This window comes from Pipra filicauda, unplaced genomic scaffold (genome assembly GCF_003945595.2).
Source record: "Pipra filicauda isolate LSUMZ 115617 unplaced genomic scaffold, ASM394559v2 scaffold114_size2234877_pilon, whole genome shotgun sequence".
Lineage (NCBI taxonomy): Eukaryota > Metazoa > Chordata > Aves > Passeriformes > Pipridae > Pipra > Pipra filicauda.
Window position 1 is genome coordinate 843,472 of NW_024103596.1, and position 16,061 is coordinate 859,532.

Genomic DNA, 16,061 nt, shown 5'->3' on the forward strand with positions numbered 1-16,061 from the left:
TAGTGTAAGATTGGCTTTGTATGATACACTTATGGGCCAGATAGTTATGAGGGAATTGTCCCAAGTGTCATTTTTCCTCAAAAAAAGGTTAAAAATATCACAAATATCTGAAGGGTAATTTTTTTAGCAGGGAAGATTACTTTGGGACGAGTGTGCAGTTCTGAACGTGTGCGGGAGCCTGAAACTGGTTTTGAAGATGTGATACCTCTGTCCTCTGCTGTCACTACATAAATGAAAGTTGTGACACATCAGTTAGTTTTATTTCCGTGCTTTTCTGTTCAGCAAATGAAAAGGCTGTAGGGAAGAGGCACTGGGGAGCTGGGCATTTGGCAATATTCCTCACAAGATAATCTGAAGGGTAATTGAGATGGGGAAGGGCAGCACAGCAGTGACAGTCACAAGCCAAAGATGAGGTGTATTTTTCCCTTTGCATCTTCTGTTAGTATAACACCAGCTAAGGTTTAAATGCAGTTAAGTGCATTTTTAGTGGAGTAATCACTCTTAAAGCAAATGGGCTGGGAGGATAATGTAAAAGTGAAATGCAACATCCTCTGTCCTGTGAATGAAACAGTCCCATCAGTTTTTCCAAAACAAGAAAGGGTAGAATGTGGATGGCTGCTCTGAATTGCAGAAGTACAGCTCAGATGGGACTGTTAATGCTCTAAAATTCAGTGGAATGCTCAATTCAGTGGAAGCTGAAGCGTTTGATTGAAATTTGCCACATGGCTCCCGTTTGCTGCCCTCCTTTCTGTATTGCATTCCTACAGTGGCACTTTACAATTACTGCTTTTTTTGAGGATATTTTATTATTTAAATATTGCAGTTTCTTGCCTTCCAGGCTTGCCTGTCTGACAGTCCTGGTCACTTGGAGATACAACTTTTCAGATTATTTTATTTCATTCCTTAGAGGTCTCGAGGATGAGCTGCTGCAATACTATTGTGTCATGTGGAATTACCCAGCCCCCCGTCACTTCTCTTCTCCATTTATTTGCAGAGCATTTAATACTAGAGTTAAACTACAAACCTAAAGTGAATTTCATAAATAAGACCAACTTTGGAGACAGTCACACCTGTTGCAGACACAGACCTAAGGAAGCTGATTTATAGTAGTTTTCACACTAGAGGGCACCAAGAGCTCATTAAATTTAAGCAAAAACCAATTTTTACTCTCTGTAACACTTCAGTTTTGGGTAGTCTTTTTGTTTTTGCAGTGGGTGCCAAAGGTTTCCATTTCTTTGCAACATTTTCTCTGTAGAAATGAAAAGTAATAGTATTCTTGAAAGGATGCACTGAAAGTGTGTGGGGTTTTCCTTTGTGTGTTTTTCTGTTTGTTTTGGGTGTTTTTACTAAGCAATAATTTGGGTAATTTGTGGAGAAAAGTATAAATTCCACTTGCACTCTTTAATTGCTTTTGATATGGTAATTTTTCACTTGAAGCTGGTAAAGAGGCATATAAGATAGGAAATGATTGGATAGAACCTTATTGAAGTTATCTAATAGAGTTAACATCTGAAATAAACTTTTTAAAGTTGGTAATAAAAGGAAGAACTGTAAACTGATGTTGCAGATCTAACCTTAATTTAGAGCTGCTGCATACATTTACATATTGATTCCTGGCATGTAGGAAGTAGTAGGGAAAAGAATATGATAAGTTGATACTGCCAGTAAGGGATGGATCTCAATGGAACCTTCAGTTGTTTATATTGGTTTTAAATAGGTAATTTCAAAATATGTGTTAGAATTTGAAGTCTGGACCTCAAACTGGTGTAGCCATTCTGGGAGCCCTTTCATTTCGTTAAGGATTCTAGATCCTGACTCTTGGTTAAAACACATGAACAAGTGGTTTCTGAAGACTTTGTGCTCCTCGTAGGAATGGTTCTTCGGTTGCCTTGGAGATGATGCTGCTGCTGTCGACGTAGGGCTGGAGCCGGATGGTGTGGGCAGCATGGACCTGATGAACGGGCAGCCCAGCAGTGGTAACATTGCAGCCACTGCCTCAGAGGTAAGGACTGCAAACCTCACTTGTGGGGGAGTCAAGGACTCCACTTTCACTTTAAATGCGCCAAAATGTTTTCCTTTTAACAGGTTTCGTCCGACAGAGTCGTATTTTGTGTGTTGGTTTCACACACCCCCAGTTTAGATGGGAATAGTGTAAAGTTCTGATCTTTGTATACCAAAAGAACATGAGCTAGCATTTATGGCCTTGCCATAGCCAAAATGCCTTTTTTTGTGTTCTCTTCTATCACATCTAGACGTGAAAGCTTTTCTTTTCAAGTTTTAACAAGAATAGATGCTCTTAATGCAATAAGTTGGGCTGGCAAGGCCTGTGAAAATGTTTTGACAGATATTTGTGTGTCTGTGTGTACTGAGGGACAGTCTGGCACAGTAGCAGTGGAATAAAGTTGTTCCCTTTGTCTCTTGGACTATATTCTGGCATAGATATGGGGCCCTTCTGCCCCCTAGAAATGAATAGCTTAGAGTGTGTGTATGATCCCAGCAATGGAGATTGGCCTCATCTGCTGGTGCCTCTTATTTTGAAGTTAATATAGTTTTGCATTTGTCGTGCATTTGTTAAAGAAAAGAAGGCTTGGGCTGAAGTTAGAACACTGCAAAGTCAATAGTCCTGCCTATAGTTGCTTCCTTCACTGGACCTTACCAAAGGTGTTTTCTATTATCAAAAGGGTTCAAATAATCTCCAGCATAATTTCACAGATATTGTCAATGTCTAAACAAGACAGTTGCCATCAGTCTCCAAGACCACTGTTTGTGTTTATACAAATTTTTGTACCTCTCTTGTTTTATGAATCATTGGTCGTTTTTTGGCACGCACCTGAAAAGTTTTCTTGGAGGAAAAGCTACGTTTTTACTCAGCAAAATAGTCTTGAATGTTCATGTGATGTCTGATAAAATTGAATAAAATATACTTTGGCAAAAATTACATGAATTTGCTTTCAGCAAGGAGTACTTTTTTTCTCCTATCTTGACTAACCAGGAAGAGAGAGGACTTGTAACTGGAATGTGTCTGTAAGTACAGTGGTTACTGAAAATGCCTCCCTGGTTTAGAGGTTTTAGTGGTGTTTTCAAAGGCAGGTTTTTCAGAGAGATTGTACTGCCAGAATCTAATTAAAAGTGGACATGATAATTAAAGGAGTGTTTTCTTTATATGTCCTTATAACAGAAGCGCTTAAAAATGGACAAGAGTTTATTTCAAGGACCCATATCCACAGTCTTGAAAACCTTAGCAGGCTGTGTCAGGAGAAACCATGTCCTGGGCTGACTTTTAATTGATAACTTACCCAACAGAACAATTCTGTGACCTGTGTTGTTTGAACAAAAGTGTTGCTTTTGGGAGTGTAAAAAAGACAAGACAAAAAGAAGAGGAGAGGACCAAAATATCCTCAGTGTTTTTGTTTGTTTCTGCAGAAGAGTAGCAGCTCTGAGTCCTTGAGTGACAAAGGTTCAGCTGAGCTGAAGAAGAGCTTTGATGCCGTGGTGTTTGATGTTCTGAAGGTCACACCAGAGGAATATGCGGTGAGCGACTCCAGTCATTTTTATTGCTTTATGTCTGAATCTTCCTGGCAGCTTTTCCTCTGCTTCTCCAGTCCTGGATACTTTTTGCTTGACTTCTGTCATCCATGGGTTTTAAAAACATTTTCTTCATTGTCTGTATTCTGGTTAATGGTAAGTAATCTTTTGGGGCTCTGCTGTCCAGGTATTTTTCACCCTTTTACATGTAGCATAGACCAAAGATTCTTAAATCTGTGTGATGCAGCTTAATTCTCACATGCAGAGTTTAAGTTGCAAGACTATACTTGATCTGTGCTGGTTTTTTTTGTGGAGGTGTTTTAATTTTTAACTCTGTTAATTCTTACTGGAGTGCTTTCTTTCCTTTTTTTTTTTTTGAGTGTACAGAGAAAGGAGATGTTTAACCAAAACACTGGGTGATTTTTTTTTTTATTTTTACCCTACTTGTAGGGATTAGGACAACAGATGGTCCTTCTAAATATTCAAGTGTGCTACTAGAAAGATTGCTAACAACCTACTGCTCTTACTGTATTTATAATTCAAGTGATGAGATCCACGAGGATTTGTCCTGGAGAAATTATCAATACATGGTATTACGTGTCACAAGATATTCCCATTAAGTTTGCTCTGGTTTGTAATCATTAATAACTATTTCTCTTAATTATTAATGGCTAAATTGATTCTAATGAGCGCACTGAAAATTTAAAGCAGCTGGATTATGAAGGGGTAGGTACTTACTTACACATGAAATTCTTCTTGGAGAGTGAATGGGATTTATTCCTGACTGAGGCTCAAGTCATGTGCTCTGGGCCTCTTCTTTGCACCGTTGTCAGGAACAGCTGGGCAATGCATCACCTGCTTTCCCTGGGAAGGGTTTTTGGGGCTGGCTATCCTCTCAGGTTTATCTTGTGATTTCTCTGCATAAAGGAAATCCAAGTACTTAGGGGATTTGGGGCTGGGGGCATGAATTCAAGTGGAATTATGCACTGGGGCCAGAATGAGTTCATTGAATGAAGCAGTGGCTGCTGTGGAGCAGCAGAATAGAGCAGTAAGTCTCTGTGGAGTTGCTGTCACTCACTTGGACAGCCAAATATACCAAGGTGCTTTGTCTTGTATCACATTTCATAATCCTTCTGCTCTACTGTCTAATCCTTCATCTCTCACATGCAGAAACCTTTCACACTGGATGTTTTAAATGTTACCTGCTTAGTAAATCTCAGCTAGGTAAAAATCTGTATTCAAATCCAGTGTTTTTTCTATTTTCATATTTTGTCTCAAACTGGGTAGAGTTGCACTCACAAAAATCTTTTAATTAAGAATTTCACATTAAAATGTTGAAACTATGCTTATGTTTTGGGTTTATACTACCAGGTATAATTTTGCTGTTTTCTCAGTTCCCCAAAAGAAACATCTTTACTCTTTCCTTTCAAAGTATCTAATTCTTCATAACAGGTTTCATTTACTGTAAATGAATATGAAATGTCTTACAGACAGAATTCTGAGCAATTGAGCAAAACCATCAGTGTTCAGCCCTTTGGCAAGGAAATAATTATTTTCATTTCTTTTTCAGTGTTTCATTACACAGCTGCACCTCTTTGTTAATGTTTGTTTCCCCAGGCAGGTTTATCTGCTTTTCCAGTAGCACTTGCTTGCTTTGAGTGCTGCCTTTTTCTGATCATTCTTGCTGAAGGTTGTAGAAGTAAGTAAATTTGCCAAAAATTTAGGTACCTTGGAGGCAAAATACCTTTGACCCTTACACTTGTGTTTATTTTATTGGCCATTTCCTCATTCTTCCTGGGTTTAGTCCTGCCATAACAGAGAAGTGTAAAATCTGGATTTCAGTGTTAAATGTGAGGACTACCAGAGTGGTGTTAAGTGTGGCCAAGCTCTTGAGGACACCAGCATGGATTGGACATGGATATGCTACCAGTTGCTTTTTCAAAGTATGGGGAAGCTTTTAGTTTAGTGATAGCTCTTGTAAAATGGATGCAGTGCAGACTACAGACATCTGTCACTAGGGAAGGCTGAGTGAATCCTGTTTAAAAAAATATAATTCATTTTGAAGTGGTACACTGATTAAATGATTTAGGGGCTGGCCAAGTACCTTGTTCCTTGAGAGGAAAGATAATGTGATAAAGCCAGTAAAACAGCAATAAAAGCAGGTTGCTGCCTAAGAGCTAGTTAGACAGCTGTCTGATTAATGGTTGGGGAACCTTGGCTGGAATGGAAAAGAATTCCAGTGCATAGGCAGCATAAAGGTGAGAGTTTAAGTGACCAAGTCAATGTGAGCATTGTGAAGTCTCATCCTGTACCTTTATGATAATGTTGCTTTTTGATCAGGTCGTTGTGTACAGATGGGACAAACAGCCTGGAAGAAAAAGAGCAACAGTTCTGAAGGATAATTGAGATATACTGGAAATAAGACCCATGCTGGTGGTTTCAGTACCAATGAGACACACAGATGTCTTTTCAGTTCCCACTGACTTAGAGACATCATTGTTATTTCATTTCAAAACTCCATCTGGTTAGTCAGTTAGTGGGTAAGAGGCAAGTTGGACAACAAAAGCTATCACTTGTAATCCTGTATTTTCAAGAAGCTACTTACCAAGCCAAAGAGAAACCTGAGTGCAGATATTTTGGGTGATTTTCTTTCCATATTCTCCCCTTTGGCAATCATCTTACACTACCCTGAATGTTAGTTATCCTGGTGTGCCTTTCCATGTAATGGTCCTTTATCTCACACTAACTTTGTAGCAAAACTCTGCCAGCCCTTCAAGGGCTCCAGTTTGAACAGTAGTGGAAACTCTTGTTGTAATTTAGGTGTAATAGTCAGTTATATGGTTGTTACCAACTGGGTGGTTTAAATTCTTTGTGAGGTTGAAGGCTGCTTTAGAAAGGGCCGAGTTACAGCTGAAATGGGTGAGATCTTCAGGCATAGCTGCTGCTGATTTAAAATGTATAGTTTGCTTTATCACCTTGCAGCTTCCATCCTCCCCTTTCAGGGGATATATTGAATACCTGCACGTTGCATAGATTTTGGGGAAATTCAATGAATACATGAACTAGGCCACGTTTGTTTTTTTGCCAAGGATTCCGCAGACATCTTTGTAGCTGAAATGGAGACCATCTCTGATGTAAATACCTGCTTTTAGGCTGGTCACTGCTCAATTCTTTCTTAGTGGGCTGGAAGCCACAAGCGGGTCGGTGCCAGGATTGCCCAGCGGTGTCTGGCCCGTTGTGTGTGTGCAGGGTCACAGTGAATGCTCCCCATTTTCAGCCAAGGGAGAACTGTGGTTTTGAGCATACAGGGCACAATTTGTGGGGTGGGATATGTTAGTGGTGCAGTGGCAGTGGAAAGGGGAGGCTGAAGGAAAAAAGGAAAATACTCGGGGACATGAGCTCCAAATTAAGGTGCTGGGGAACCTCAGGTTGAAGAAATATTTGTTTTTTGCTTTACAGTAAATTCGTATTTCTTAGGCAGCTACTGTTTAATTATCTGACTGTTTATTACTTTTTGACTCACTTTTTCATTTTATACTTCAGCTTAGCCACGCTGGTGTAAATATTTGAGGTAGAATTAAGGGAAGCGCAGCTGTATAAATCCATTGCTTTTTTTCTTTCCACCGAGTTATCTAAGAAGGATTCTTTATTCTTCACCCTGGTCCCTGGAAGTGCTGTGGAGTAAGATCACGCTGAGATGTATGTGTATTTCTTTCTTTTTGATTCCAGTTAAGCTTTGTCAAATGGTTGTTGGAAGAAAGATCCTGCTTATTTTGGAAACAATACACAAATAGAGTTTATTTAAAAACCCTTCGGTCGAAACAAGGAGTTTTTCTCAGAGATGTTCTTGTGACAGTTAAATATCAAGTTACATATATCCTGTTAGCTTTACTTTACAGAAGAACATTAGAATAAACATGTTCCCAATGAGAGCAAGAAGAAGCAACTTAATTATGGCATGTGGAGGAGCTATTAATGGTAAAAGTTTTGGAGTGGACACTGTGAGAAAACAAGGAGAATTTCAACACAGGAACTCGAATCCCCTGGTGTTCCTTCTGGGCAGCAGAATTATTCTCCTACTGATGCCGTGCTTTAACAGAGGCTTAGCTATTTTTTCAGTGAGGAAAAGTGTCCTGGCAGCTCAGAGAGACAGTGCTAAGCCAAGTTGGAAGGCTTAAATGTAATTCCTTCTAAAAATTCAGATTAAGGAACAATTTATGAAGTGCTGCTTGAACCAACATGGCTTCAAGGAAAATCAGGTGATGGCAGTATTCTTCAATAACCAAAATGCAGACATGGGATTTCTTTTTTTTTTTTTCTTTTCCCATCCCAAACAGAAACTTAGTTTTTCGTGTTACACTGAGGGTCTCTGTCCAGGAGCTGTGTGGGAAGTGCACTGTCCTTAGGGTAGGGACATGGCAGGAAAACCAGTAGTGAGAAGGTCTAGGGACTAGACAGATGGGATCATAGCCCAGATCCAATGGGAATTTTCATAGAGCAGTGTGGAGAGGAGCTTAACACAGTGATCCTAAATGGAACTAGGAGTTCTTTAGTTACAGGGTTTTATGGAAGGAGCATAATCCAGGTGTACTCATAGAAAAGAGGAAAAAAAAATCAGGAAATACTTTAAAATTTCATTTTGTTGAGCTTCTCCATATTCCTGAAAGAAGCAGGACACAGAAAAGTAGCTCTTAGTCATCTGGATGTAAAATTTCTGACCTGACACACCTCCCCAAGAGAGGGGTAAAACCTCTTTATACGAAGCTGTGTGGTAATAATTTTAGTAGTTTGAAGTAGTTAATTGTTAACGAGTCCAACTTCTCAATGCCCAGGAGAGATAAAATATGTTTAAACTTGGCTGTTGGAGACTGTCCCCAGGAAAGGTCTTCTGCACATGCAAAACTCCCGTGGCTGGGCAGGGGTGGGGAAACATCTGCCAACTACTGTTCTGGTGGGTTAATTGGAAAATGATCATTCGCTGGTTTTAAAAGATGGGTTTTCTCCCTTGTAAAGCTCTTCAAGTGGTTGAGAATTGGGAAATATATTAGTTATATATTAAAAACATACCTCTTCTAATCATATTCCAGAGCTGTTATCTAGGATCTAGGGCAAACACAGACACAGAAATTCCATTTGGCTCACTCTTTGCCTTGGCAATGAAGGAATACTGTAATATATAAATGAACTTGCTAGATATATCACTTCTGGAAGGACAGAAAATATCAAGTTTCCTTATCTTTGCGTAATCAGAATGCTTATTTAAAAGGTAAGTAAGGACAAATTTGAAGCTTTTTATTGCACATGTAATAATTTTTATTTTTTTTAATCTATGCAGCTGACAATCCAAAACCAGAGAAGTTATGGTTGGCCAACTTCGTGTAACAAGTTGATGTGAACACTTATAATTTTTGGGTTGAATATTAACACATTAAACCACATTTGGGAGAGGGAAGCTCTCCAGGAATTTGTATTGGCTGGGTTAAGGAGCTGGAGTGAGAAAAGTTAGTGCATTGTATCTCTTTCACTGCAGGAACCAAACTGGTGGCTTTGTTTGTTGGGCCTTAAATACCCCTGAGCTGGTGGAGGCAGAAGTTTTTTGTTGCTGTTAAAGCTGAGCAATGGCACATGACATAAAAGCCCTAAATTATTTTTGAAGTTCTGTCATTTCAAGTGCTGTTAATTAGACTGCCAACCTTTCAGTTTGCTTTGTTTTTTACTTAGCAGTGAGAGAGCACCTCTTCAAAAGGGTAAAAATTCGGTTGTTAGACTTACAGATGTGAGCAGGTTAATGTTTCAAACTGTCTGTTTTGTCAAAGGTATTTTTAAACTCTAATGTGAGTTACGATGTCACACATATAAAGTCAAATGGCTTTTTATCCATCACCTTCAATATTCAGCTCTCAGTGGCTCGATTCTTTTGAATTATGAGCAATTTATTAAGCACTTGGAACTCCTAATGGAAATCTCAAGCTCTTTAAGAAAGGGACCTCAATAAGGGATGTTTCTTGAACAAGTGCTAATGTGATACAGTGTTACTGAAGATTTTAGTAAAAGCAGAAACACGTCAACCAAACTGGCAAAAAAAAAAAATCACCCTAATATCAACGTGATACTAAAAGAAAGAAGTTCCTCTGTTAAAACTTACTGAGCATTTTGAGTTCTCAGGCTTTTTTTAATATTTTAATGTACTTAATAACGATTTCAAATATTTTTAGTAATGACCGTTAATCTTGACCCTTGACATCTGTTTTTTCGATGTCGAGGTGCCCTTTTTAATATCCCCCTCTAAAACGTGTGCCTTTATTTTTGATACAGAAATTTTACTGTGAAGTTCTAATAAAACTTTCTATTTCATAGATATTTGGTATTGAGCCTGTCCTGAAGTAATAATTGGTTTAGGAGTCGCTACTGAAGCAAGGAGTCAAATTGAACTGAGGCAGTTCAGGCTGATGAAGAGGACACATTCTGGAGGGCTGGGAAGAAAGACATTTATTTTTAAGCATTCTCTGCTCTGTGAACAGTGAATCAGTGTCCTGGCTCATTTCTATTGTACTGTTATTGTAATCTTGTTTTAGTAAGGAAGATTTGCAGTGGAATATTAATAACCATTGAAATGCCTGTGTCTTTTGAAAGGATCTTTTAATACACCCTGGATTTGAATTTTAGTGAAGTGCCCATTCTTCTCATTCCACCTTCCCAACCCCAACCGATTTTCCTATTGATTTCCTCTGTTGAAAAGCACAGTGACCCATCCCATCAGCCACATATTCACTGAGAGGAATACATTTCTGAGAAAGCTGGATATTCTTAAGCAGGCAGGTGGGAGGCAGGACATTGAGGTTTGTGGCTGCTGTTTCAGGTGTGGCTTCTTCTCTGTGGAAATCAAAAGGAAGAGTCAATTCTTCCCAGAATGTGGCTTTCCAGCCACTCTTCCCCCAGCCTGTAGTGCTGCCTGGGACTGTTGTGATCCCAGGGCAGGACCCAGCACAAGTGACCATCAGTCCAGCCTGGCCACATCCTTGTGCAGAGCCTTCCTGCCCTCCAGCAGATGAACATTTCTGCCCAGCTTGGTGTTGTTTGGAAGAAAGAGCAGCCGACTAAAGCAGAGCCCAGGAAAGAAAGTGTGGTACAAACAAAACACATAAAGGGCTCGTTGCTTCTGTGATGTTGTGCTGCAGAATAGCAGATGATTGTGTGCAGTGTGTTGGTTACAGAAAATGGTTCTGTATAATTTTTTTTTTAATGCTTATTGTCAGAATTCCTATCCAAAAATAGATTTAGAGGTCAAGGAGATGTGCTGCCACGTGCAGATTGGGTCATTAGAGCAGAGTCTCATTAGAGCAGGTGCATCTCTTTGCACTTGCTGGCTTTCAACTGCAGCATCCCAGTTAAAATTGTCCTGCAGGGCTGACTTTCTCTGAGGAGCTGTTCTGCCATCCACAGTGTCATTCAGTGGCAGTGGCAATTTGTGAGAGCCACAAACCTGTCAGTGTGTACCTTGGAGTGTATAAATGGGGAGCTGCTGTTTTCAAGGAAATGGGAATAAAGCTGTGCAGCTGACAGCTGAGGGAACAGAACAAGGTCCCTGGATTCATCATTAAAAGGATATTTGTGATATCTAACTTGGATGGTATTTCTAGACTGCCTATGTACTCTTGAAAAGAGTATGGAGTCTATGGAGTCAGAAGGAAACCCTAAAGTGTACAGGATTAAATAAGCTTAAAATAAGGCTCTGTGAATATGTTTCAAAATGCAAAACTGAGTCTTTGACTTGACACTTTTCAAACCTAACCAGACATCCCCGAATGAAAATGTGCTCACTGGCTCTGAGCTGCAGCAAGAGAGATGGCTGTGTTTAATTTTAACTGTTGCTGAGCAACTGAACAATGACTTGGCTTAGTTAATCAAATGTGGTTCAAGTGTTGATTGACAAATGTTAGGGGTGTTCTGGTAGAACCATGTGGCACCCAGACTGACATCCAGAGTTTGAAGAGAAACTGCCCTTGAGCAGCTGAAATCAGTTCCTTGTCTTCTGGGGTAGCCTCTTCCATACTGTTTCTAGTTCAAGCTCTGACTTGCATGTGTAACTGCAGGGTTATGCTCCCGAGGATAATTTCTCATCATTTGTTTATTGTTTATGCAAAGTTGGGAGCACTTTGTTCCCTGGTTTTGCAGGATGGCCCTGAGGTAGGAGCTGAAACCTCTGAAATTAGCAACCAAAGGAAAGCCGAATAAGAAAAGAAAACAGAACAAAGGCAGCTCTTAATCAGCACAGCACCTTAATGGAATGCAAGGTTAATTTTGATCTTAACTTATGATTTTTGAAATTTTTGTTCCAGGGTCAAATAACACTAATGGATGTGCCTGTATTCAAAGCAATTCAGCCAGAGGTAAGTATTTCATTGGCCTTGTTTTAAAACATAAATGAAAAAGTTATGCCAGAATACAAATTCTGGAATTGCAAAGTGTATGTCTATAAATCTTAATTTTTGTCCCAGTTAATACAGCTCTGAGGCAGATGGTTTTTAACACAAGAATATCTGGAACTAATAGTTTGTTTTGGGAATAATATTGGTATTTAAATATTCAGTTAGTGCTGGAGTTGAAGTGTCTAGGGTTTAGTGTTTCTGAATGAAAAACATCCTGATTTGATAATTCTGATCATAATGTTTTGGGTTTCACCTACTGATACCTGTTTAATACTTCATCCTGTCCTGTGTTTCTGTAACTGGTTCATTTCCTATTTGGAAAATCAGAAATGGTTGCAATGGCATCTTAACATTCAAGATGTGTGTGATTTGTGTGTCTGTCAGGATAATATATCAATGATTTGTGCTCTCTGGTTTGTTTTTCTGTAATGCCATATTCCTTTCAGATTTCAGCTGAACTTGAACTGATGTTTTCAGGATCTTCACAGTGACTGTAATAAATGTTAATTAATTATTTCCTTATTTCTGTACCATTAGCATTTTCCTGTGGGCATTGCTTTGCACTTTTGAGGGTTTATTTTTCAGTTTATTGTCCATTTTACCAATACTGTGGAAGTCTTTCTCAGGTCATCAGCCACCTTCAGTCTGTCACAAGCTCTGTCACTGGTAGAAGGCTTTGTCATGACACTCTTGTGTCACACTGAACAATACTTTGCTTCCAGTGGAGAAACCTGCTTAATCTCTTGGTTGGGATTATTGATTTCATCATCTGTGTGCCTCCAAATTTTTTTGAAAGCTGCTGTTTGAACTGTACTTGAAAATGTTGTCACGATTCAGCTTTTATATGATTTCAGCAAGCTATTTCCCAGCCCTTGTGGATTTGTGTGGGTTATTTGGTGGGTTTAACCTTTCAAAGAGCTTCCCATTTGATCTGGTTTGAACTTACATCACAGCAGTGCTTAACATTGGAAAAAGTAGTACACAAACACACATCTGAGGAAAATATTTAAGAGTCAGATAAAATTGAAAAATGCTTTAAAGTTTTGGAAAAGAGCTTGGAAAAAAGAGAGATCCTATTAGAAGATCAGGAGAAACATATTCTGCCATTTGAAAGCAGTCTAAGGATATCCAGAAAAACTGCTGGAGCATAGGTGAATATATCTAGAAAGTAATTATTTATAAGAAATCTGTATGTGTTGCATAAGAAAAACTGATGTGATGTCTTCCCTGGAAAATATCCACGAGGAAGGGTGGCTGTTTTGACTCTTCTCAGGTGTTGATACAGAAGCAGTTGAAGGCTCTGGCAGGGTGCAGGTACCAACTGTCCATCAGTGCTCCCCCACAGCTCCTCAGAGGTCCGTTGTCTGATGTGTCTCTAAATGGTGTTAATCCCCTAAGGAAAGGGGCTGTGAAGATCAGCTCTCAGGTCAGAAGAAGCTGGACACAATTAAATTGCTTTTCTCCTGGTTTGCAGAAGGGAAAATCAGCCATGGAAAGACTTACTTTGCCTAAAGGTGTCTTGACAGCAGGTTAATGGAGTGTTGTGGGTCTCTGAGTTTCCTTCAAGTTCCTACCAGACCGTGCCATACTCACGTCTTGATTCAGCTTGGAAATCTTTACCCATCCCTTGACATGTGCACTCAAGCAGTGTGGAATTTGAAATTAGGAAACAAAACAGGACCTGCTGACACCGATATCAGATTTCAGAGCTCTCATCTGCATGCCCAGTGGGAGATGATGAACAACATTTTTCTCCCTGTGCTGAGATGTAAAAGCAGGGTGTTTTACGACAGATTGTTCTAATTCACCACCAAATCTCCATTATACAGGCTCTGCATCTCCCTTTGCTTCCCAGACTTTGTAGAATGGCGTCTGAACGGGAATTTTGAGCCTTTAAATGTGTGTTCCTTAGTTTTCCCAAATGAGGGTTCTGTAAGATGTACTCCAAGATGCTTAGTTTTAAAATTGCTGGAGATGACTTTTCACCATCTTTCAAGTGTGTGAGCAGTGTTTTTTAAATGTCTTTTAATATTTTAAAGTTACTGTGTTGCATCTTCTTCATTGTATGAAACCGTGTTTTTTAATTATTATAGGTCGCTTTTCTTTTAAAGCAACATCAGAACTTCATCTTGGTTATCTTAACAAAAACCAAAGCTGAATAACACTTTCCACAACAATATATAGTAATGTTACTTTTAGCATCAAAATTAATGAACATACTCGTGGCACACAGTTATAATACTTCTGTAGCTTTGCCTCTATCTGTGGCAAATAAATTATTTGTATGAAAGCAACCAATTTGCATTTTAATTTTTGGGATACAAAAAAAAAAAAAGGGAGTTGCCCCAGTCAATGACAAGGTTTTTCTCTGTTCCCTGGGAGTGAGAAGGGTTGTGTTGTTTTTTATTCTCTCTTTCTTGTAGTGGTTGTGGCTTTCCAGAGAGCAGTGACTGTGAAACAAGAAGGAGCCCCAGACTTGCTCAGTTGTGCTGCTGGTAGTTATGTTAACGTTAACCCAGGGCCAGATGTCCCCTTGCAGAACACATCAGTTTGCTTTTATTGGAAAATCTGATTACTTATTTTACATATTTTAGTACATCATCCAAAATTATTTGCCCATATGTACTCGCATTGAAAGTCTTTGGTGGGTTACTGTCTTTAACCTCTTCATCCCTTCTGCTTCACCAGGCCAGGCGGTGAAAAAAACCCTCACTTATTGAATATTCTTAATCTCTGATAATTCTGAAGTTGTAGAATGGTTCTGCTATTAATCCTTGCTTTCTCTCACCTCTTTTGGAGACTTTCACTTTGACCCATATAAAGCTTCTAGTGAGAAACACAATCTCTCTCTCTGCCACGTAATACAGGTCATAATTTAAGTGTTCCCATAGTATTTTGTTAAGGAAAATAAAGTTTTCTATGTATTCAAAAAGGAATAAAAACCAAAATGAGTTATGAAGGAAGTCCAGGGTTTTATTCTTGATCCTCAATCTTTCAGTTTTTCACTTCATTTTAAATGTATCACACAAAATAGGAAATTGGTGGTTGTAGTGACGTAGCTCCTGTGCCCGAGTTGACTGGCAGACTAAGGAAGTAATTCTGGTGAACACTTCAGGTTTGAAACTTATAGTGGAAAAAGTGGAATTCTAGAGGAAGACCGAGAACCATGCCTGAAACAGAGTAATGGAATAGGCAGCACAGTCTGTTTAGCAGAGAAATGAGTGTTTTACAAGGGGCAGTGCAGTTAGACGAGCTGGTTCTAGCAAGGAACAAGAGGGTCTTAACAAGTGTCTCCTGGAGCAGAGGGGTCAGTCAGGAATGCTGGGAAACTGGACAGGCAGCAAAGAGGAATTACTTTTATTGTAGTTTATAGACAAGAGAAAAGAAAGCTGCCTGTACAGGGGAGAGAGGTCTTGCTAGTGAGGTGATGTCTACACTGTGTGAGCCTTCAGATGTGCAGGGCCAGGGCAGTGGGGCACTTATTAACGTGCCAAATTAAAATAATGGGACATATCTTAGATTGAGTTAACCAGGTGTATCTTTTCAGTAGACTTTTAAGTCTCTTCAGAAGGTGATTAAACACAAAAGGACGTGTTGCTCTCTATCTGAGATCCACATTTGAAGCAGGGTTTTCCGTGGTAAAAAAAATGAATCTCCTAGTAAGAGGTGAATTATCAAAGTGCCTAATTCAACAAAAGATGAATTGTAAAAGTCCAGTAACTCAGAACAATTCAGAAATTACACTTGTGGAATACCAATTTGCCAAAGGAATCAGAACCAGTGTAACTGTATTACTTCAATGTATTGTTGCTCTGTTAAGTTGTTTTGAAACTGAAGAGATTTGTGTCTCTACATGGCTCTGAACATTTGTTATGCACTAAATTGAAGTGAATTTTCATCCTTGTTCTCCCAGGAGCTGGCAAGCTGTGGCTGGAATAAAAAAGAGAAATACAGTTCTGCACCAAATGCTGTTGCTTTCACCAGAAGATTCAATCATGTGAGTTATTTTTTTCCAGCCTTATTAGCTGTACACTTTTTAAAAAGTCTGTGGGATTAAGTGTTCTGGCACATCACTTTTATTTTGGATCACAACTGATTACTTGAAAA

At 39.2% G+C, this 16,061-nt stretch overlaps 1 protein-coding gene across 4 annotated transcripts in view; it reads left to right on the forward strand.

Annotated features, from left to right (window-relative positions):
• Window positions 1-16,061, forward strand: part of RALGPS2 (Ral GEF with PH domain and SH3 binding motif 2) — a 106,095-nt gene that overhangs the window by 21,052 nt on the left and 68,982 nt on the right. For 2 of the 4 annotated variants that reach the window (XM_027740620.2, XM_027740618.2), the window contains 4 exons: window positions 1,871-2,002; window positions 3,403-3,531; window positions 11,865-11,915; window positions 15,868-15,951. In XM_027740620.2, the coding sequence (XP_027596421.1) occupies window positions 1,946-2,002; window positions 3,403-3,531; window positions 11,865-11,915; window positions 15,868-15,951 (321 nt within the window). In that variant the 5' untranslated portion in view covers window positions 1,871-1,945. Of the gene's footprint in view, window positions 1-1,870; window positions 2,003-3,402; window positions 3,532-11,864; window positions 11,916-15,867; window positions 15,952-16,061 lie in introns of those variants that run through there. The other 2 variants (XM_027740617.2, XM_027740619.2) reach the window with 1 other exon arrangement.